The sequence below is a fragment of the Lichenostomus cassidix genome, unplaced genomic scaffold, assembly GCF_008360975.1.
Source record: "Lichenostomus cassidix isolate B80296 unplaced genomic scaffold, HeHo_3.0 HiC_scaffold_442, whole genome shotgun sequence".
Classification (NCBI taxonomy): Eukaryota; Metazoa; Chordata; class Aves; order Passeriformes; family Meliphagidae; genus Lichenostomus; species Lichenostomus cassidix.
In genome coordinates this window covers 1,689-25,000 of record NW_028147391.1, presented here as the reverse complement: position 1 = coordinate 25,000, position 23,312 = coordinate 1,689, and the positions used below count along the sequence as shown (strand labels likewise).

At 45.7% G+C, this 23,312-nt stretch overlaps 1 protein-coding gene across 1 annotated transcript; it reads left to right on the top strand.

The window, feature by feature from the left end:
- The first annotated feature begins 1,779 nt into the window (after positions 1 to 1,779).
- LOC146423265 (uncharacterized) lies at positions 1,780 to 22,982 on the top strand. Its single transcript, XM_085044970.1, has 16 exons — positions 1,780 to 3,375; positions 4,044 to 4,228; positions 5,816 to 5,882; positions 6,694 to 6,798; positions 7,533 to 7,786; positions 9,866 to 9,990; positions 10,123 to 10,207; positions 11,617 to 12,046; positions 12,620 to 12,873; positions 13,552 to 13,676; positions 14,096 to 14,186; positions 16,131 to 16,604; positions 18,685 to 18,809; positions 19,229 to 19,319; positions 20,666 to 20,978; positions 22,325 to 22,982. The coding sequence occupies exons 1-15, from the start codon at positions 3,210 to 3,212 to the stop codon at positions 20,927 to 20,929; spliced, it is 2,841 nt and encodes a 946-aa protein (XP_084901096.1). The 5' UTR covers positions 1,780 to 3,209; the 3' UTR covers positions 20,930 to 20,978; positions 22,325 to 22,982.
- The last annotated feature ends 330 nt before the right edge of the window (positions 22,983 to 23,312 follow it).

Below are 23,312 nucleotides of genomic sequence, written 5' to 3'. Positions count from 1 at the left end.
AATCTCTTAACATGTCAGCACTTTTCTTCAGGAGCCAGTTACAAAATTCTGAACAGCTAGTGAAGGAAAAAGGTGTGCTGTGTCTCAAGCTGGTGCTTAGGCTGAAGCTTTTGTGTGGACAGAGCCATGACAGCAAATGCACTTCTGGAAATGAAGTGCTGCCAGCAGAGCTATTCTAACAAGTTATATTGAATGTACCGTGACTGTTGCATTTCTGTCCAGTTTGATCCCCACTTTTACACTTCTCTTTGTACTCTTGCTATACCGCGTCATAGTTTTAACACTGACACTAGAAAAACCATGTGGAACATCATAGAACAGATCTTTTCTCTCCTCAAGACCTTGAAGCTCAGGCAGCTTAAAGATTGGCCAGAATGGCGGAGCTTGAACAGGACTACTGTGTGTATGTAGTGGCAATGTAAGCTAAGAAGGAAGATAAAGGTTTGTGTGGTATTGAAGCTTGCCACAAACTTCCTAATAGAAAACAGAGAGAGGTTACCAAGATCCTGAGTGTTTCTTCCTTTTCCAGCTGACTTTTCCTTATGGCAGCTCTTTTTATTCTCTGAATCCTCAAACATTTCTCAAAAAGGAGAGCTTTGAGGTTATGTGTACATTGCTTCCCTAATGCCTTTGCAAAGGGCCAAAGAGCATTTTCCAAGTGCAGAGCGCTTTCCAACCCAGTCTTTTCATGTCAATGAGGAGCACTGGGTTTTGGCTGCAGGTTATTGGAGCCTTAGTGCCACTAACCCCTATACAACGGAATTGGCTTTCCTGCTGACAAGAGTGCAGAAACTCATCCAAACTTTGGGCCTCTACATTCCAACTTTCCAAGCCCTGTGACGAGAGAGAAGCAGAGGATTGACCAGCAGCCCAGTCAAGTCCAGCCAGCAGCTGGTGGCCACTCTCCTTCTGCCTTGCTCCTGCCTTCCTCATCCCATTTTACTTTGAACCTGGCTCCAAGTGTTGGCTCTGTTTCCCTCTGCACCCATGAAATTCCACAAAACAACACATTCTGGAGTTCTAGTAGTGCCTGAAACAAGCTACCTGAGATAGAGGCCAAAACAATTAGGTGTATGAAAAGTGAACAAATATATGAAAAGTGAACAAATATATATTCAAGGCCTTCAAGGTACATTCGGGTAAGCAAAGTCCGCCTAGGGTACTACACCCAAAATGGACACTGGGTCATGAGTTCTTTAGCTTTTGTAAGTTTTGTCTTATTAGGATATTGTCCCCTAATTCTCCATTCACACCTTCAGGCAATGATACTGACTGCCCCAGGCCCCACTCCCCACTTTCCAGCGTTGTTTACATATTTTTGAGCCCTAGGGTAACAAACATTTCCTTGAATGTCTATCCAGAGAGCTTTGTTTTGGTTCAATGTGTTGGGAACAGAGGTTTTCAGCATTCTGTAGGAGCACAGAACACCACCAAGGTACAGACATGAAGAGAAAAAACTCCAAAATTAATAAGGCATCACAAGAATCCCAGCACCTGCCAGGGTGCAGAAGAAGAGTCCCAAGTGCAAGAGGAAGTCAAAAGAATTGGGGAAGCTTAAGCAGTCATGTCCTTTATATTTTGATGAAGATATTAATGTGCTGCTTTTCCTTAGTCCTGTGTGGATAACCATGGTGTAAAGATTGGAATATTAAGAGAAACCTGTGCCTGAAATAAGATGCATGCAAGCCCATATTCCAGAGTTAATAGTACAGAAGGTTTTTAATGTCTGTGTCAATTAGGGAGATAGAACTAGGAGGAGAGGGGCAGGGTGTGGGGAAGAGCTGAGCTGAACACGATGGTGGGTTAGGTCAGGACGAGCCCTCACTTCCTGCACTGCAGTGTCTCAGGAGCAGCTGCAGCAGTGCTCTTGCATCCCCTCGTGGCATTTGCAGTGCAGGAGGGCAGGGACAAGTGTGTGTGTGAGTGTGAGCGGTAAAAGTCTGCAAAGTGCTGGCAGCTTCAGTGGCAGCAGTGATGTTGGCAAGGGCAGTCAGGCCTCGTGCAGCTCTTGGGCTCTGGGGCACCTCCCGCCTTTCGAGCAGGCCCGGCTGGGCCCTGGGCCATCTTGGATCAGCCAGTGCTGCTGCGGGGCAAGGCTGAGGGGAAATGTGGCTCTGCAGGGAAGCCCTTGAGGGAGGCCTGTGCTCGGGCTCTTGCCATGGCATGGCACTGGGCACAAGCCGGTAGTCCAGGCTCTTGCTTCTCAGCTGCCTCCCAGAATGTTGAAAGGCCACTGTAACTTTCTTTTCCAAACCATCCAGCACACCAGTCAGGTGCATCTGGCCTGAGATGCATCACTGGCACAAGTTGTTGTCTATCTTGGGACTGAATTTCAACTTGCTCAAGTTTTAGAGCTTGTAATAATTAATCTCAGGGTATTTTGAAGGATTCATTCCCATGTGGAGGGAGGTTTTGTCATCACAAAACAACCAGGTCTTCATGCCCAGAGTTGGTGTGGCAGTGTTGGGAAATGGCATCTGTTAGTCCCATTGCCACTTCATCTTGGATTTTTGTCTCCCTGTAATGACTGGACAAGTGTTTTATTGGTGCCTGCTGACTGGAATCAGGAGGAAGATTGTGCATGGGCAATAAGAAAGTAAGAGTATCCTAAGCTGAGTAGAAGAGATTTTTCCACACATGTCAGTAACTTCAATGGCCTCCTGCAGTCAGCACCACTCTCAGCATGTAATTGTGTTCAGGATCAGCTCTGGCTATTCTGTGTCAGCTCCTCCTGCAGAGCACATGGGGGCCTGGGCATGCTGTTGGCTTGCTTCCATTTAGGAAACTGGGATGAGGAAATGTGCAGGGGATTTGTCAAAGAGATGATATTGGAATGACCGTGGATGTGCTCTGAGCTTCACAGGCTGAGCAGGCCAGGGCAGGATGGAGCTGTGCTGGGAGGGCTGCACCTTGCTGCCCTGGTTAGTGGTGTTGAGCTGCTCCTTCAGCTCGGAGAGAGCAAAGCACACACAGGGCTTTTGTGCAGAAACACTCCACGAGCCTTGGTTAGCACGGCTGCACCATCTGGAATGGCCGGAGTGCCTCTTTCTGTGCTTGGGAAGGAGCTGAATTAGTCAGGGACATGGCAGGGCATTCCCCATGTGTTTTCCTCGGGACTTCCCTCTGCCCAGCCCCGACCACACCCCATCCTACTCTTCAGTGACATCCTGACCACCCTGGAACGTGGAACTCCCTGTTTCCAAGGACACATGGCCGTTGTCACTTGCCCGTGGCAGGACTGGTCAGAGCCTTCCGCGGCTACAGCGAGAGCGGAGGTGTCTCAGCGTTCGAGAGGTGTTGCAGCGTTTGGACTCTTGTTCCAAAATTGCTTCTCGCACGCCGTGTTCAAGAGGCCGATCCACACACTGAGTGGAGGTAATTATTCACAATTCTGTGCAGAAAGGGGGGCTCAGTGACAAATTCCCAAAGCCAGCACCACAAGGACCAGAACTTTTTAGGATTTCTACATTTTAGCAAAGAAAGGTGTTAGTGCTCATTGACTACAAGTTACCTAGTTCTCTTAGGAATCAGTATTCTTTGTACTCTTGGGTAATGATGCTCTTGCTTCTCATGCTAATTAGTCAGCCTGCTCAGTCTTTCCCTTCTTTTCTCTTTCTGGTTACTTGAGTGGGTAACTGTGATCTGCCCCTGCTGCAGTTACCTTTTACTCCGCTGGAGCTAATTCAGCACAGTGTCTGGCTTGGCTTTATTACTTTGTTCCTTGTCTTGGGGGGTTTTGCCAAATGTCCTTGTGCCCATAAATTCTGCATTCTTTGTGTCCACCGTCTGAGGTACATCCTCCTTCCCAAGTCTTGCTAACCTCCCCTAGGTCTGAGATCCCTGAAGCATGTCAAGCCCTGCACCTTAACGAGGCAGTTCTGCCAACAAGTACTTGGCTTTCCAACACCTGGACATCGCTTAGAGCTTGTTGGCTACTTTCTGTTTCATGGAAAATATCTCCCTTTCCGTAGATTAGGCTTGAAAGATGCAAAGGTGAAACATCAAAGAACATTTTTCCCTAACCGAAGTTTTGCATATTCCAGATTTTGCAAGAGCAGCAGTGGCTGAGTTTGAGCGGGAGCAGCTGCAGCAGAGCGGGATGGCGGAGCTGCGGGCCTGGGCGCGATCCGCTGTGTTACACAGGACCCCAAACCGCACTGTGCTCCGCAGGGCCCCAAACCCCACTGTGATGCCCGTCAGGGTGACCCAGAGCTCCCAGCAGCAACAGGTGAGCGGCAGCTGCTGGGCTCTGCGGGTTGGCACCGGCTGGGGGCTTGGCCATGCTTTTGGTGTCAGGTGCTGCTAACCCCGCGGGATGCGCTGGGCAGGGCTGGAGCCCCACTGCCTGAAATGTCTTTCTAAGTTTCTTCTTTATCTTTTGCTTGTTCCAACATGTTCTTGGAGAGCTAGGAATTCTAGATTCCAGGTGTCCAGTCTTTGACTTCCTCATGCTTTGTTCGTTAGGGTTATTAGGGTTAGTTTAGCAAAACTGCAAGTTTTGCTGATCTAACAATCAAACTCTAATAATAGAGTGTGAAAAGTAACTTCACTACCTACTCTCAGAAGTGAAAATTTACAATGCTTTAGACTAATACTCTTCTAAATAATAATACAGTGCTTAATGAAACAATTCACAACAAAGTTAATTAAAATCGGTAATTAGGAAAAAAATGTAGGCTAAAGAAGAAATGGAAAGGTGCCTAAGTAATCCAAGCTGATGTGTTTGATACCTCATATGATTTCTTTCACACATTCTTAAAATTCTTAAATCTCTTAGAGAGCATACTCATTCTTTAAGCTTCTGTAAAAGAACGTCAAGTTCAGGTTACTCCGTGGTCCCCTTCATGTCCAGTCCCTGTCCCAAGCTTTGCCAGTACATGATTGAAAGAGTAAAATTAATGGATGTATGTTGAGGTAGCTCCTGGTGCAAATGACAGTGACATGTGTGGAGGATGAACAGTGTCACAAGCACAATATTGAAGGATTTCTAGAAGACCATTTAATATTGCTTTTAGAAAAGTTTGCCAGTGGTACTCCACATTTCATTAAAAATGCAGGCAAATTTGAGTTGAATAGCTTTTGAGATTCATGTTCAGCCAATTTTGCCTCCAGAATGAAGCAGTTGGATGGCAGTAGGTTGTTCTGGTAAAAAAGTGTTTTTATGCCAATATACTTTTTAGTGATTTTTAAGCTCCACCAGAATGTGGCACATTCTGTCCTAAATGAGGAGTTCAGCCAAGCAAGCCAAATTTTGTTGCATCTGACTCACTGAGGAAGAGGTGTTTCCATTTAAGATCTCTACAAATAATTACATCTAGAGCTGAGGAAAAGAGAAAGGGGTTTTGTGCCTGTTAAGAGTCAAAGTTCATGTTTTCTAGTTGAAGTTTTCTGAGAGCTGACTCCAGTAGGTTCTTCCTTAGAACCAAATAGATCCCAGTGTTGGGTGCTGCCCCAAATTTGGGACTTATTGGTGAATCACTCTCATCTGGTCTGTTAGCTGAGCTCTGGCCAGTTCAGTCGTACTCAGGCACTTGATTTCAAGGGAAGCACGTGCCTGTCAATTTCAGAAATTGGGAACTGATGACTTGCTGCTTGAATGCTTGGCTCAGTGAGAGGCTAAGTGTCACTGACTGTCTCAGAGCAGTTTTGTAGCTGGCTGCCTTCAGAGGGAGAATTGGGTCAAAGGAGCCTTGTTTTAGTGATGGGACAGCAAAATTATTCCAATACAGCTCTCCTTTAAACCAGTGCACCTAGTTAGTCACCAGCAATGGAGTGTAGCCTAAAGTTTTCACAGAATCTGTTTTTTTCCTTTTAGCCAAATACCAGCGAGGCGTTGCGCACTGGAAGCACACAGGTTATGGCACCATCTAACCCACATAGAGGTATGATTGCTTTTCATTTTTTGCTTGATGTCAGTAAGTTTTTAAACTTGATAATCTGCTGATAATGTACAGGGTTGCAGGGTGCATTTGCAACCTGCTCCATGCAGGAGCAGTTAGGGACTGGGCTTTGTCCCAGAATCACAGAATATGCTGTGTTGGAAGGGATTCACAAGGTTCTTTGAGTCCAGCTGTGGCCCCAAGAATGCCACCATGTGCCTGAGAGCATTGTCCAAATGCTTCCTGAGCTCTGGTGGACTTGGTGCTGTGAGCAGCCTTGTGGGGAGCCTGTCCCAAGGCCTGAGCACCCTCTGGGTGAAGAACTATTTCCTCATTTGCATGGTAATGCTTTGTTATGCTTTCAGGTAATGTTTTTTTTTACATCATTCAGGGATATGGTTTTAGCAGGTGTTTTGCTTGAAGGCTGTGGAAAGTTTCTCTATCTACATTGGATTTAACTTGTCAAAACATTAGTAGTGCCTACATTAGACAACTGGCTAGTTGTGAGCAGCACAGGTCTTTCTCGTGAGAACATTTTGCTGTGCTTTATAAACAAAGATAAAGTTTGGATGTTTTTGCAAACAGGGTCTCAAGACTTGGGCAGTTCAGGCCTGGCCAATTAGGCCTAGGGGGAGGTTTTGACTGACCAGTCTGGGTGACCTGTGAGAAGTCTATATATATGGAAATCAAAATAATAAACTCGCTTCTTTTCTTGCCTGAGAACCTGGCTTTCTGTCTCTCTGCTAGCGGCTCAACAGCTACAGCTATGTACAGTGTTCTCAATAATTTAACTTTGTGATGTTTGCGCCAATAGATTTGCAGGTGAATGTCGGAGAGCCATGGGGCAAGGAACAGGAAGAGGGGAAAAACATGAAAACACTCACCTACATCAAAAGACTGAAGGAGCGTGTAAAGAAAGGTCAGTCTTGGTGTGTGTGATGGAAGAGAGAAAGCTCCAGGATTTCTCAGCAGTACTTATGAAGTCTCCTTCAGCTTCCAGGCACGAGTTCCTGGTTTCAGAAAAGTGCCTGCTGTGTCATATCCCCTGCCTCGACCCACTGGCCACATTTCCCCTGATACAGCCCAGGACACACTTGCCTTTCTGGGCTGCCAGCACACATTGCCAGCTCATGCCCAGCCTCTCATCCAGTAGCACCCCAAGTCCTCCCCACCTTCACCCCCAGCCTGCCTTGCTACCAGGGCATGGCCCAACCCCAAAGGTGCTGCACTTTGCACTTGGCCTGCTTGAACCTGATGAGGTTCCCAGGGCTCCACTTCCCGAACTTCTCCAGGTTTCTCTGCATGGCATCCCATGCCTATGGTGTTGGCAAACTGGCCAAGGGTGCACTTAATCCCACTGTCCATGCCATTCTTGACACAGCTCAGTGCTTGAGCTTCCAAACTGGGAAAAGCATAGGAAAGCAGCATGCATAGAAACAATCTATATAAAATCATACCCACCTCTATCACTCCTTTGTCAGCTTTTTTGAATGACTCTCGCTTCCTAATGCTTTACTCTCTGGATCCTTTCAGATTCATAAATGCTGAACAAATAGATGTTTACCAGTCTTGGTACATGCATTTAAATCAACTTCTTTACCTTCTCCCAGCCTCCCATGTGACACTTCTTGTCCTGTTTTTCCTTTACTTCAGTTAAAATACCAGAGCTCAGGAGTGCCCCAAAAAGCTCTTCAGATATTGTGCTTGAGAGGAGGAGAACGATGCCCATGAACCCTGCACAGTTCGTCCGGAGACTTTTCAGTGTTGTTTCCCGACGACCGATCAGGGACAGGGTTATTCATCTACTGGCTCTGAAGAACTATAAGGAGACAGAGATACTGAGTCAGTTGCAGAGAGAGGGACTTGTGGAACAGGACAAGGAATGCGTCGGAAGGATTCTTCACGAGGTGAGACCAAGGCGTTTATGCCAGCAATGTTAACTTTCAGCTGTCTTACTTCAGAGTTTGAATGAGAAACTAATGAGCAACGTAGGAAATGCTCTGTGTTTAAGTTTTACATTTTAAGTTTTAAGTGGGTTTTTTTAAAGTAAACATTATTCTGTTTCCCCCAACTACAAGTCCATGAGAGAAACAGAAGGAAACTTCCAAAGTTTTGGGAAATTGGTGTTGTATTGCAAGAATAACTGCCAATGATTAACTCTTTCTAATGTTGCATCTCCTCATGCCTTAGTTCATCTTCTCTCTTTTCCTTGTACTCTTTCACTGCTTCATGGAGTAACTTCACAGTGTGAAACACTCAATTGTGTGAAAGAGTTTGTCATGGTGTTTAAAAGTTCCTGGGTGAAAGTTGTGAGGAGAGAATTTAGGTGACTGCATAGGGCAATATTTCATTTGAACAGACTTGGTGGCCTCTCAATGGGATTTGGCTTCTGCTGGGATCTGTGGCAACTGCCTTCCGGGGAAGGCTGTTCCAGGTACATCCTAAAGGATCAAGAAGGTGGCCCAACTTTGAGCACAGGGGGTTTCTTTGCTGTCCTATGGCTTGAGCCTTCATCTTTCCTCGAACCTTTTGTTATTGAGTACCTTTTCCAGTGTTCCTTCAAGTTCCATTGGAATTTCTATATCAGAGTCATTCATACAATTCACATCCATTGCAAGATGCAGAGACTCTTTCCTTCCTTATTAAGTATTCCATGTGTCCATAGGCTGTTGCTGAATTAGGCAAATGCTAATAGATCAAGTAGAAATATGTCCTCTTTCTCTAAGAAAAAAGTGCTTTGAACATAGTCAAGGGAGGAAAATTTCACATGGATACAGTTTTGGTTGATCCTACACTGACTTTTAAGATCTTATTCCTTCAACTTCTGAAGTCTGTTGCTTTATTTGCCTAGGGCAGTGGATGCAGCCATGCTCTGCCATCCCAGCTGAAGCAGCCCATTTAGATTTACCGTTAATTATAAAATGTCAAAGCACAGCTCTTTAGAGGATAAAACCCTGAGCAAATTTTCTCCTGTCCCTTTATTCTTGTCAATGTTTAAGGAGACTTAGAAGGAGTACTTTCTTGTTTGTGGTGTGAACTGCTCAAGCTACTGGTTTGCATTCTGAAAGGGCAGTGAGAGCAGCACTACATCATCATATCTCTTATCCATAATTTTCCTAACTTCATAGTCAGGTGGTGTGGAATTTTTACTACATATGTAAAACCAGAAGCCTGAGCTTGCTGAGATCTGATATGCACAGGCTTGCTTCTGTTCCAACACAATTGATGTTCTGCTTTTAAGAAGTGAATTCCTGATTCTGGGTATCTTTGTTACTTCTACTTTTTTTTAAGCTGGTGAACTGTAGTCCTAGGTGGGTTATCACCTACAGCTGTTCCACAGAAAGCCGTAGTTTCCTCTGGGCAGGTACTTGAGAAAGAAAAGCAGCTCTGTTTGTGGAGACAAATGCCAACATCCTGTGGTGCTTCACGGGATGATGAAAACATGCCATGTTCCAGGCACAGTCCATGCTCTGCCATGGCAATGGAGCTGAGTGAAAGAAGAGGGCAGCAGGTGTCCTGCTGAGGGTGGCCAAAGATGGATTTGGACATGGAGATAGTGTTCTTCAGTTCTTAGACACAAGAAAAGGAAATAGAAAGGACAAACCTGGTCTCTCAATGTATTTCAAGTGGTGAAGATGGAAAGTTCTGGCCTAGCGTGCCTTGACTCTCAAAGCTGTATTAGAGAGCAAATCACCGTGGATAGCTCTCTGTGCAGGAAGAAGCTTTCCCAGAGTACATCTCCTACATGCTGCAGCATTTTGGGATTTACTTACATGCAAATTTCTACATGTCCAGTGGATCACACTTGTTGAACATTGGTACCTCTTACCTGAGAGCTAGTTTGGTCTTCACATTGAAAAAAAGCCCTGGAAAACTGGGGCACGATTTTCTTTTCAGTTTTGCTTTAGCTTTGCAGTATCAGTTTTACATCTGTTGTCTGCATTTAGGTGCAATGGATATTTGTTGTTTTAAATGTCTGTCTGTAGGTGGCCAGCCTGGATCCAAACGACAATTCTTTCCATCTGAAGGAAGATTTCTTTAAAGACATTCAGGAAGATTGGCCTGCCTACAGTGAAGTAGATCGACAGGCTTTGGAGGTCATCCTTGCTCAGTAAGTCCAGTCAGGACAAGAGCCATTTCAGAAAACTCTTGAGGAAATGAAGCTCTGTTTTCCCTGTGAGGAAAGAACTGTGAGAGTTGATAGTTTAGTCTTATAACCTGAAATGCTGGACCATTCCTACAGAAAATCAGCTCCATCTGAGAATGCCATCAGCCAGACATCATCTCCAGGACCTTCTGGGAGAGATACTCCACTGAGAACTGCTCAGGTATTTGGTGCATTTTTCAAGTCTTCTGGACCATGTATTATGCTTTCTCACACTTGCTTTTGGTGTAAAGCTGTGATATGAAGCAGTAATCATGCCTTTATCCACATAAAAATGTGAAACGTGTACTTGTAAATGGATTCCATTATACTTTTCAAGATGGTTACAATGTCAGAGCTGGAAACAAACTTGCACATATGTCTTGTCTCTCTTAGAGTCCTGGAAGCTCTGCTAAGAACAAATTGTGTACATGTTTTTGGTACCTGGCTGTGTCTGTGCAAGGTTCTTGATGATATGGCAGCTCCAGTACCTCAAACATGAACGGGCATCCCTGTACTATTGTTTGAATAGAAATCTTAGGGGAGTTGAAAATAAGGACAAATTAGAGTAGGAATTGGTAGGAATACTGTTTTCCCCCTCTAGGCAGCATTTAAGTCCTCATTTCCATTCAGGTATCCCATGTGTGAGGAGGAGACTCTGAATCATGAGGGAATACCTCTGATTTGTCAGGCTGAAAATCAAGAGACACCTTGTTTTCCTGCCTCTACAAGAGGGCAAAGCAAAACTTTGTAAAAGAAGCTTGGAAATTGCTGCATGATAGCAATGTTTTAAGGAAAAGTTGGAGGCATTCTCAGACTAATCCTGCACTTGAGTGATTGCAGTGTACAGCCATAAAGTGGGAAGTGCAGAAAATTTTCAAACATGGAGGCAATTCTGCTTAAAACAGGGAAGGGAGGACACAGTTCTGTTTTTCTCCATCTCTGTTCCAGCCAGAGCAGGAAATGCTGCAGGCACCAGCAACCTCTTCCCACCTGCCTCCATGCCCAAGGCATTTCTGTCGGCATGCTGGCACAGAGCCATGTCTGGCACTCCTGCTTTGAGCTGCTGGTGTGCATGGATGGGAGCAGTGTGTGCTTGGTAGGGAAGAGGAGATGATCGAGGGTTTCCTGGGGAGAACAGCAGCAATGACACCTGCAGCCACACTGGGCCTATTCTCTCTTGTTCTCCTCCATGCACATGCTGGGATCAGCACCCCACCGGGAGCTGCTTGGGACTTCTTTAGTAAATCATGTGGCTGTGTGGCAGCAGAAGCCGAGTCCTTTCCTGGTGTGTTGGAGCAGAAACAGGGACCTGTTAGATAGAACTGTCATGAGTTCCTTGTTTTAGGGGAGCCTTTGATAGAGGTGCTGAAGGGAGTGTCTTCCTCCCAAAGCATTTAGCTGTAGACTTGGAGAAGGACTTGCTAAGTACTAGGTTGAGAAAGGAGGAATGAAACAGAGCACCTATCTAGCCTCAGTATTTCACCATTTGCCAACACACTGTAGGTTAGAAAAAAGTATTTCAGCTCTTGCCAGTTCAGAAATGCTACTTTTTCAGGATGGGAGCAAAACTAATTCTGATCATTGTTGCAGAAACGTCCTCTGGCTTCTGACTTTCTCCATCCTGGGATGAACAAGAAGCAGAGAACTGAGCAGCAACCCAGAGAGGTCCAGACAGTAGCTGATGGCGACTCTCCTTCTTCTGTCGTCCTGCCTTCCACATCCCAGTTGACTTTCAACCTGTCTCCAAGTTGCAGCTCCCTCCCCTCTGAGGTGCAACTAGAAAATGAGTTTCAGATGCCATCAGGAATGCCAGTGCCTCCCAGGATGCAGGGGAAGACTCCCAAGTCCAACAGGGAGAAAATTGAATTTGGGTGGGTCAACAAATGCCATCCTTTGGATTTTACTGAAGTCCTTCCAGTGAGTGAGGCCAAAGAGATGAGCAGAGACTGCACAACCCAGGGAGAAAAGGAGTCCAACAGTCAAAGTGTCAATGGTATTAAACCAGATGGACCCATTTTAGGTGTGTTTCCATTTCATTTTTTATTGGATATCTGTAAGCCTTTTTGCCCAATTCCAGCCTCTCATCTAGCGGCACCCCCAAATCCTCCCCACCTTCACCCCCAGCCTGCCTTGCTACCAGGGCATGGCCCAACCCCAAAGGTGCTGCACTTTGCACTTGGCCTGCTTGAACCTGATGAGGTTCCCAGGCTCCACTTCCCGAGCTTCTGCAGGTTTCTCTGCATGGCATCCCATGCCTGTGGTGTTGGCAAACTTGCCAAGGGTGCACTTAATCCCACTGTCCATGTCATTCTTGACATAGCTCAGTGCTTGAGCTTCCAAACTGGGAAAAGCATAGAAAAGCAGCATGCATAGAAAGAATAGATATAAAAACCTCTCCACCAGTGTCACTCCTTTACCAGCTTTTTTGAATGACTCTTGCTTCCTAATGCTTGACTTCCTTTTTCCTTACAGATTTAGAAATGCTGAACAAATAGAGGTTTATCATTCTTGATACAAGCTTTGTAATCAACTTCCTTGCTGCCTCCAAACCTCCAATCTGAATAGTTCTTTCCCTGTTTTTCCCTTACTTTAGGAAGAAAAGCAGAGGTGAGAAGAGTCCAACAAAGAACTTCAGGCCCTGTGCCTGAGAAGAAGAGACCGATGCGTGTGAGGCTTGCGGACATCGACTGGAGTGGCTGCGCTGCTGTTTATGGCCGACCCTACAGGGACAGGGTGATTCATCTGCTTGCTCTGAGGGATTACAAGGAGCCAGAGTTACTTGCCCGCTTGCAGAGAGATGGAGTCAGGCCAAAGGACAAGGATTCCCTTGGAAAGATCCTTCAGCAGGTGAGACAGTGGAGTTTGTGCCAGCCATTGTTCTACCATACTATTCTTCTCTTCTCAATTTCTACTCGTTCTTCCACTGTTTAAACATTAAACATTCAAAACATTTCCTGTCATCCTTTAAGTTCCCCTGGTATTTCTTTATCACAGCCTTTCATAAAATGCACACCCACTGAAAGATGTAGTGGCTTTTTCCTTCATTTTAAATATTCCCTGTGCCCATAGGCCGTTGCTGAATTATGTAAACGTTGATAGATCAAGCAGGAATATTTCCTTTTTCTTTGTGAAAAAACCTTTTTAGAACATAGTCAACGGAGGACAATTCAACAAGGCTACTTTGGATAGGTGGACACATGGACTTGGCTGCAATGAAGCCTGCAGGGGTCTGTCACATGAAGAGGGATCATGGGCCTTATCACCTTACCTTACCCTTTGTAGCACCAAAAGTTGTTTTCAAATGAACACCTGCTAGATAGGAGAAGAGTTACTCCATTGTTTCCAAAAGGTGAAACTTTGATATGGATTAAAAATAGTGCAATAGTGGAATAATTCATTTCTCTACCGAAAACCATCATTTTGTTTGAGTTGGGTGCTCACAAAGAGCTATTCAGGACCAATCATATTTCCGTAGTTGGCATATAGGACTAATGAACATTTGTTTTCTTAAATACCTGCCTGTAGGTAGCTGACTTCAATCCAAATGAAAATTCATTCTGTCTGAAGGAAGAACTATTTAAAACCATCCAGAACGATCGGCCTGGCTACACTAAAATAGACAGACAGAAGTTGAAGTTAATACTTTCTAGGTAAGTTCAGTCTTTAGGGGAAGGAAAAGAGCCTTTTTAGGAAGCAAAAAAAACCCAACCTGTGAAATGAAGCATAGCTTCTAAGAATATGCTGAGGTAGCAAGGAGCCATGAGGGTCGTTGAGTCCAGCTCCTGGCCCTGCACAGGACACTGCAAGAATCCCAGCCTGTGCCCAAGAGTGTTGTCCAAAGGCTGCTTGAACTCTTGCTGCAGTGACCACTGCCCTGGGGAGCTGTTGCAGTGCTCAGCCACCCTCAGAGCAAGAAGGTTTTCCTGATATGCAGCTTAAACCTGCCTCAACTCAGCTTCATGCTGTTTCCTTGAGTCCTGACAATGAAGGTCTGTTTTCCCTGGAAGAAAAGAACAATGACAGTTGATATTTACGCCTTGTAACATGAAATGTGGCACCATCCTTGCAGAAAATCAGCTCCATCTCAGAATGTCACCAGCACGAGCCAAGTGACATCTCCAGGACTCTCTGCAAGGGACATTCCACCAAGACTTGCTCAGGTATTTTGTGCATTTTTAACATTTTGTGTGTTGTATTAAGTTTTAGCACACTTGCTGGTGGTGCAAAAGCTGTGATGTGAATGGTCAGGAGCAGGCATCAGCACGTTTTGCCTCAGACATTCTGACTGCTGTGACAGGAAGGTTGTGATCAGGTGAGAGGCTCCTGCAGAGGTGGAGCAGAGCTGTGCTGAGGCAACTTTGTGCTCTGCCTGGAGCCTTGAGCTCAGTCACCACCCTCAACTCACTGCCTGCAGAAGGACTCAAAGGGCTCAACGCAGCACTACAGACTGGGGATATTCTCTGGCCCCTCACTGTCTTCTCTGCCTTTCTCTCTCTCCTCCCTTGCTCTGCCTGGACAAAGCACAGCTATCCTGTTCTACTCTGTACTCACTGCTGAAGTTTGCTGTGGGAGGGGAGAGCTTGTACTGTGTGTTTTGGCTTGTGAGGAGCACCTTGGAGAATGTCCTAGGCAGGAGCTGAGAGCTGCTTGATGTGCACTGAGCAACAGCAAGGGCTCCTTAGTGAGCACTTGTGAAACTCCCTTGTACAAATTGAAGGGCTTGTTAGGCAACAGCTTTGCAGTGTAAAGAATGGGCTGGCTGCTGGAGTTAAGGCAAGTGGACCTAAAAGCACAAGAGTTTCCTGCCAGGGGACTGGTGTCTTTTTTCAGCTGAGGAGTGTACACAATCAAACATCACACCATGTGGTGGTGGATTTTGAGAGTGCGGCTTCATTCCTCTGTTTACCACAAAAAACACTTAAGTGTGTATTTCTGATTGGATTCTGTTAGACGTTTCAAGATGGTTGCAATGCCAAAGCCTGCAATAAATTGCACACATGACTTTTCTCTCCTTGTGGTGCATAGGAAGCTCTGCTAAGGACAAGCTGTGTACATGTTTTTGGTACCTGGCTGTATCTGTGCAATGTTCTTGATGATATGGCAGCTCTCGAACCTAAAACATGAACAGACATCCCTGCACTATTTTTTGAAAAGAATAAACTTTTTGTGCCCTGTTTGAATAAAAATCTAAGGGAAGCCTAGAATAAGGACAAATTACAGTAGTGATCCACTTGGAGGAATATTGTTTCTCCCCTCTAGGCAGCATTGAAGGCAGCGTTTTGATCCAGGGAATCCCATGTGTAAAAAATGGGAGGCGTTCTGAGACTAATCCTGCACTTGAGTGAATGTAGTGTCCATTAATAAATTGAGAAGTGCAGAAAGCCTTCCACCGTGGAGAGAATTCTCTTAAAACAGGGAAGGGAGGACACAGTTCTGTTTTTCGCCATCACTGTTCCAGCCAGAGCAGGAAATGCTGCAGGCACCAGCAACCTCCTCCCACCTGCCTCCATGCCCAAGGCATTTCTGTCAGCACGCTGGCACAGAGCCATGTCTGGCACTCCTGCTCTGAGCTGCTGGTGTGCATGGATGGGAGCAGTGTGTGCTTGGTAGGGAAGAGGAGATGATTGAGGGTTTCCTGGGGAGAACAGCAGCAATGACACCTGCAGCCACACTGGGCCTATTCTCTCTTGTTCTCCTCCATGCACATGCTGGGATCAGCACCCCAGCGTGTCTTGGGACTGCTTTAGTCAATGATGTAGCTGTGTGGCAGCAGAAGCTGAGTCCTTTCCTGGTGTGTTGGAGCAGAAACAGGGACCTGTTAGATCAAACTCATGTGAGCTCCTTATTTTGGGGGAGCCTTTGATAGAGCGCTGAAGGGTGTGTCTTCCTCCCAAAGCCTTTTAGCTGTAGACTTGGAGAAGGACTTGCTAAGTACTAGGTTGAGAAAGGAGGAATGAAATAGAGCACCTATTTAGCTGTAGAATTTCCTTATTTGACAGCTCATTGTAGGTTAGAAAGATGTGTTTTCAACCATTGCCTGCTTTTTCAGAATGGAAGCAAAACTGATTTTGAACATGGATTAACGCATTATTTTGTTGTTGCAGAAATTGCCTCTGGCTCCCAAGTTTACAAGCCCTGTGACGAGCAAGAAGAAGAACATTGACCAGCAGCCCAGTCACGGCCAGGCAGCAGCTGGTGGCCACTCTGCCTCTCCTTTGCTGCAGCCTTGCACATCCGGTTGGACTCCGCACCAGTCTGCATGTGTCAGCTCTGTTTCCCCCTGTGCCCATGAGGTGCAACAGAAAGATCCATTTTGGACTCCTTCTGGAGTCCCAGTGCCTGCCAGGGTGCAGGGGATGACTCCCAAGTGCAGTTGGGAGAGAGCAGAATTCAAGACTGTGAAGCTGGCAACCATCGAGTGGACTCCTTGCCCTGCCGTTTATCGCCGACCCTACAGAGACAGAGTTATCCACTTACTTGCTCTGAGGAGCTACAAGAAGCCAGAGCTACTTGCTCGCTTGGAAAGAGATGGAGTCAGGCAAAAGGATAAGGGTTGCCTTGGAAAGATCCTTCATGAGGTGAGATCATGGAGTTTGTGGCAACAATTTTTCCACCATGCTGTTCTTTTGCTCCTAATTTTAACTTGTTCCTCTACTCTTGACATGAGAAACTGATGAGTAATTTATCTAATGCTCCCTGTTAAATTTTCATGAACTTCATCTAGTTGCCTCAAGCTGATAGCCCATGTGAGGGAAAGAAGGAAACTTCCAAACTTTTGGGGCATTGTTGTATTGCTAGAACAGCTGGCAATGATTAAGTCTTTCAAACGTTGTTGCTCCACATGACTTAGTTCACCCTCTTCCTTTTTCCTTGCACTCTTTAACTGCTTCGTGGAGTAGCTGCACAGGGTGAAACTCTCAATTGTGTAAAATAGTTGGCTGGGGTATTTAAAAGTTCCTGGGAAAAGACACTGAGGACAGAATTTAGGTAACAGCATAGGACAATATTTCATTTGAATGGACTTGGTGGCCTGCCAATGGGACTTGGCTTCTGCTGGGATCTGTGGCGATTGCCTTCTGGGGAAGGCTGCTCCAGGCAAATCTTAAAGGATAAAGGAGGTGGCCCAACTTTGAGCACAGGGTTTCTTTGCTGTTGTGTGGCTTGAGTCTTCATCTTCCTTGGAACCTTCTTTTATTGAGTACGTTTTCCAGTGCTCCTTCAAGTTCCACTGGTATTTCTTTGTCACAGCCATTCATACAATTCACATCCCCTGAAAGATGCAGTGGCTTTTTCCTGCCTTTTGATATATTGCCTGTGTCTATAGGCTGTTGCTGAATGATGCAAGCATTAAGAGATCCAGTAGCAATATTCCCTTTTTTTCCTATTAAAAAAGTGTTTTGAGATGTAGACAAGGGAGGAAAATTCCACATACATACGGTTTTGGTTGAGCCCACAGTGATTTTAAGAACTCATTCCTTGAAGCTCTGAAGTTTGTTGCTCTGTTTGCCCAAGGCAGTGGCAGGGTTTTTTCATGCTGAAGACATTCACAATTTCTCGAGAGCCATGCTCTGCCATCCCAGCTGAAGTAGCCCATTTAGATTTCAAGTTGATTATAAAATGTCAAAGCTCAGCTACTTACAGGGTAAAATAGAATACATTTTCTCCTGTTCCATTGCAATGTTGAAAGAGAGTTCCTTGAAGGCAATTTCCTGGATGTGGTGTGAACTTCTCAAGGTACCAGTTTGCATTCTGAAAGGGCTGTGCTAGCAGCACTACACACTGACATGCCTTGCTCAGACTTTTCTTGAAATCCCAGCAAGTGGGGGTTTGTTTTGTATTAATGTAAATTGGCAGCCTGAGATGGCTGGGATCTGACATGCACACACTTGCTTCCCTTCCAACACAACCTTAGCCCTATTTTTAGGGAGTGAATTCCTGATTCTAGGTATCCTTGTTACTTTTCCATTTTTTTTTTTAAGCTGGGGACAGACAGACATACATACTTACCTGAATCAGCTACATTTATCATGGTTTCGAGGAAACAAAGGCAGAGTTTTGACAGATGATGGTGGTGTGCTGGTGAGTTATGCAGGGTGATGTGTGGGTGAAATTGATGGAGACTTTTCCTTTGGGGTTTTCTATGGAACTCTGAGCAGGTGTCAGATGATGCAGTGCAAACCGGAACTTTTGATATCAGTGGTCTTGAGGTTTTACTCCCTCATATTTTGAGTAGGCTTTTTGAGTAGACTTTGTATTTATTTTGAGGAAGATAAAAACCTAATTTCTTTTCAAAGGAATACAGCAAGGCATGTGCATGGCCTTCTCACGGCAGGATGTTGAGGGAATGAAGCCTGCAGGGGTCTGCCACATGAAGGGGGACTCTGGGTCAGATCACCTCACCTTACACATTGTAGCATCAAGAGTTGGTTTTAATTGAAACACTTGCTAGATAGGAATAGAGTTAGTCAGTTGTTTCCAATTGGTGAAACTTGGATATGGCTTAAAATTCATGTGATGGAGGAATAATATATTTCTCTACCAAAAGACATAATTTAGTGTGAGTTGAGTATTCACAAAGAGCTGTTCAGGACCAACTGTATTTCTGTAGTTTCCATACAGGTCTAATGAACATTTGTTTTCTTAAATGCCTGCCTGTAGGTAGCCAAGCTGAATCCGAAGGACAATTCCTTCTGTCTGAAGGAGCATTTATATCAAACTGTTCAGAGCGATTGGCCTGGCTACACTGAAAGAGACAGACAGAATCTGAAGGCCATACTTTCCAGGTAAGTTCAATCCTTAGGGGAAGGAAAAGAGCCTTTTCAGAAAGAAAAAAAAACCCAACCTGTGAAATGAAGCATAGCTTCTAAGAATATGCTGAGGTAGCAGGGAGCCATGAGGGTCGTTGAGTTCAACTCCTGGCCCTGCACAGGACACTACAAGAATCCCAGCCTGTGCCCAAGAGTGTTGTCCAAAGGCTTCTTGAACTCTTGCTGCAGTGACCACTGCCCTGGGGAGCTGTTGCAGTGCTCAGCCACCCTGTGGGCAAGAAGGCTTTCCTGATATGCAGCTTAAACCTGCCTCAACTCAGCTTCATGCTGTTTCCTTGAGTCCTGACAATGAAGGTCTGTTTTCCCTGGAAGAAAAGAACAGTGACAGTTGATATTTACGCCTTGTAACATGAAATGTGGCACCATCCTTGCAGAAAATCAGCTCCATCTCAGAATGTCACCAGCACGAGCCAAGCGACATCAGCAGAACTCCCTGCTAGAGATGTTCCAGCAAGACCTGCTCAGGTATTTTGTGCATTTTTAACATTTTGTGTGTTGTATTTTTAGCACACTTGCTGGTAGTGCAAAAGCTGTGATGTGAATGGTCAGGAGCAGGCGTCAGCACGTTTTGCCTCAGACATTCTGACTGCTGCGACAGGAAGGTTGTGATCAGGTGAGAGGCTCCTGCAGAGGTGGAGCAGAGCTGTGCTGAGGCAACTTTGTGCTCTGCCTGGAGCCTTGAGCTCAGTCACCACCCTCAACTCACTGCCTGCAGAAGAGCTCCAAGGGCTCCAAGGGGCCCAAGGGTTCAAAGGGCTCATAGGGCTGCTTGTGCATGGCTGACAGAACTGCATGGAAAATCTACTGTAGAGTAGAGGCTGCACCAGGCAGATGGGGCCTCTCGCTCTCTTTTCCATCTCTCTCTCTCTTTCACTCGCATTGTTTCCTCCAGCTCTGGAGGAAGCTATGCATGTGGCAGGAGCAACACAGTGTCTACAGACTGGGGATATTCTCTGGTCTCTCACTCTCTTCTCTGCCTTTCTTTCTCTCTCTCCTCCCTCACTCTGCCTGGCCAAAGCACAGCTCTCCTGTTCTACTCCATACTGGCCCCTGAAGTTTGCTGTGGGAGGGGAGAGCTTGTAGCTGTGTGTTGTGGCTTGTGAGGAGCACCTTGGAGAAGGTCCTTGGCAGGAGCTGAGAGCTGCTTGAAGCGCACTGAGCAACAGCAAGGGCTCCTTAGTGAGCACTTGTGAAACTCCCTTGTACAAATTGAAGGGCTTGTTAGGCAACAGCTTTGCAGTGTAAAGAGTGGGCTGGCTGCTGGAATGAAAGCAAGTGGACCTAAAAGCACAAGAGTTTCCTGCCTTGGTGTCTTTTTTCAGCCTGATGAGAATTCACACACAAACATCACAGTACTGATGGATTTTGACACTGAGGTACTAATCCTTTCTTTATCTCATAAAAAGCCTAAAACATCCTGGTGTCTCATGAGTAAATCCTGAGGCAGTTTGACAGCAAAAGCTGAGTCATTTTCTGGTGTGTACAAGTGGAAATTGGGCCCTAGACAAAAGCAACCTGACCTCCCCATTTTGGGGAAGCCTTTGATAGAGCTGCTGAAGGGAGTGTCTTTCTCCCAAAGCATTTTTGCTGTAGACTTGGAGAAGGACTTGCTAAGTCCTAAGGTGAGAAAGTAGAAGTGAAATAGAGTGAATCTTCAGCCTCAGTACTTCCTTTTTGGATTGGTCCTTTTAGGTAAGAAAGATATGTTTTAAACAACTGCCACTTCAGAAATGCTGGGCTTTTTTTCTTCCAAATGGGAGCAAAACCTGCTTCTGACCACAGATTAATGAATTATTTTGTTATTGTTGTAGAAACGACTTCTGGCTTCTGAATTCAGTAGTCCTGTGATGAGCAAGAAGCAGAGAATTGCTCACCAGCCTCGTCAAGTCGAACCAGCAGCTGGTGGCAACTCTTCTGCCTTGGTCCTGCCTTCAACATCCTGCAGGACTTCGAGCCTGTCTCTGAGTGTCGGCTCCAGTTCCACTTGCATCCGTGAGGAGCCCCAAAATGGCAATTTCCAGAGTTCTAGAACACCAGAACCTAGGAGGAGCACTGAAAAGTCCAAGAAGATCTAAAGGGAACTGGGGAGGCTGAAGCAGTGGTATCCTTTGGATTTCAATGAAGGTATTAATGTGCTGCCTTTGCTAACTCCAGTGTAGATAACCATGATATAAAGATTGGATTATTAAGAGAAACCTGAGCCTGAATGAAGGTTCTAGCAAACCCCTATTCCAGAGTAAGTAGTATAGATGTTATCTAATAGTTAATATGAATTAGGGAGATAGAACTAGGAGGAGAGGGGCAGGGTGTGAGGAAGAGCTGAGCTGAACACGATGGTGGGTTAGGTCAGGACGAGCCCTCACTTCCTGCACTGCAGTGTCTCAGGAGCAGCTGCAGCAGTGCTCTTGCATCCCCTCGTGGCATTTGCAGTGCAGGAGGGCAGGGACAAGTGTGTGTGTGAGTGTGAGCGGTAAAAGGCTGCAAAGTGCTGGCAGCTTCAGTGGCAGCAGCGATGTCGGCAAGGGCAGTCAGGCCTCGTGCAGCTCTTGGGCTCTGGGGCACCTCCCGCCTTTCGAGCAGGCCCGGCTGGGCCCTGGGCCATCTTGGATCAGCCAGTGCTGCTGCAGGGCAAGGCTGAGGGGAAATGTGGCTCTGCAGAGAAGCACTTGAGGGAGGCCTGTGCTCGGGCTCTTGCCATGGCATGGCACTGGGCACAAGCCAGTAGTCCAGGCTCCTGCTTCTCAGCTGCGTCCCAGAATGCTGAAATGCATTTGTATGTTTCTTTTCCAAACCATCCAGCACACCAGTCAGGTGCATCTGGCTTGGGATTCATCACTGGCTCAAGTTGTTGTCTGTCTTGGATCTGTCTTTCAACTTGTTCAAGTTTTAGAGCTTGTAATAATTAATCTCAGGGTTTTTTGAAGGTTTCATTCCCATGAGACCTTCATGGGTTTATCATCCAAAAACAACCAGGTCCTCATGCCCAGAGGAGCAGAAGCATTGGTGTGGCAGTGTAGGGAAGTGGCATCTGTTAGTCTCCTTGCCACTTCATCTTGGATTTGTATCATGAGCCTGATAACCCCCACTCGTGTTGATTGCAGGGAGAAGGGAATGGCAAATGCTTCAGTCTCTTCAGCAGATGTAAGCAGAAATTAGTTTTGTCCTTGTTAGGAGCTGATTTGCTTTGGGTTATTGTTGTGGTTTCAGACTTGTCTGGAGGTGGGTGCTGGGGCTGTGTTACAATTGCCTCCATGTGCAAAGCTCCCAGAAGTGTGGTGGCTCACAGAGAAGAAAAGTCTCTAGAGGAAAACTGAGCATATTTGTAGTGTTTCACAAAAGGAAAACCAGACCTGCAGGTCTTGGTAACCACTGAGTCTGCCTCAAGGCTATTTGAAAGCAAAGGACATCAAATCCTAAACTCTGCAGAAATGTTTGCATGCCTTTATTTTCTTTGTCTTTTTGCTTCACAGGGTAGCCCCAGCTACTCGGAGATGAAGAGCAGGTGCCAGTATCTCCACAAGAAGTTGTCCACATTCAGCAATGAAAAGCTGAATTTGACAAGCAGCAAGTGGAGTCCTGGCACCAGTCATCTGCTTCAGCCACATAACATCTATGAACTCTGGCTTTTTCCTCTCAAGCACAAGATTAGTTAGTTTAGTATTTTTCTCGTTAGTAGTGCCAGTAGTGTACATTAGCATTGGCAGAAGATTTAGTTAGGGTTGAGCTTTTGTAGAAGATGAAGTTAGGGTTGATTAGTTTGTTGAAGATTATAGAAGACAGTACAGAACTTTTCCAATAAAGAATTTTCATTCTCGTTAGCTCCTCCTCTAATTGTGACTTATATCATATTTGGAGTGGCTTTCTTCTGGTCAAATCTTTTCTTCAAGACTTAGGAAATAATTTTATCAGTTGAGGGTGGAAGCCCATTACCTCCACTTTGAAGTTGTGCACATTTTAGGAAAATATTGTAGCAAAAGGAAATTCTTGATGATAAGAAAAGGGGTGATTTCTGACAGCCCATGCTTTCTTGTTAATGCAAACTCTTTGCCTTAAGTGGTAGAAGGTGCAGAAGTTTGGGCAAGTCTGTCTCCAACTCCTCTTGTTTTGGAGGGTTGCAGGGGAATGCACAAGGGCTGCTGAAGGACTTTAGCTGCAGCAGCTCCCAGGACTGCTTCTAAATCTTAGCCTCACCTTGTCAGGGATCCAAGGAGTATCCAGATCTTTTGCGAGTGTTCTGTAAAACACTCGGACAAGTGCTGGAGGCAAGGTACTTCAACGGGTTTGAAAGATAAATTTTGTTAAAGTGTCCCTACGGAAACTGTGTCCATTTGTAAGCTTTGTTAAAAATAGTCTGTCACCAGCAGTCTTTCCAGAGAGACACAGATGTTGATTCCTGCACAGACCTATTGAGGCTTTGAAGTCTAGGCCTTTTCATAAGTTTCCTCCCATTTATTTCTT

Coding starts and splice junctions, on each gene's coding strand:
- LOC146423265 (XM_085044970.1), top strand. CDS start 3,210: ATGGCCGTTGTCACTTGCCCGTGGCAGGACTGGTCAGAGCCTTCCGCG. Junction 6,799..7,532: donor GAAGGAGCGTGTAAAGAAAG/GTCAGTCTTGGT, acceptor CCTTTACTTCAG/TTAAAATACCAGAGCTCAGG. Junction 7,787..9,865: donor TCGGAAGGATTCTTCACGAG/GTGAGACCAAGG, acceptor GTCTGTCTGTAG/GTGGCCAGCCTGGATCCAAA.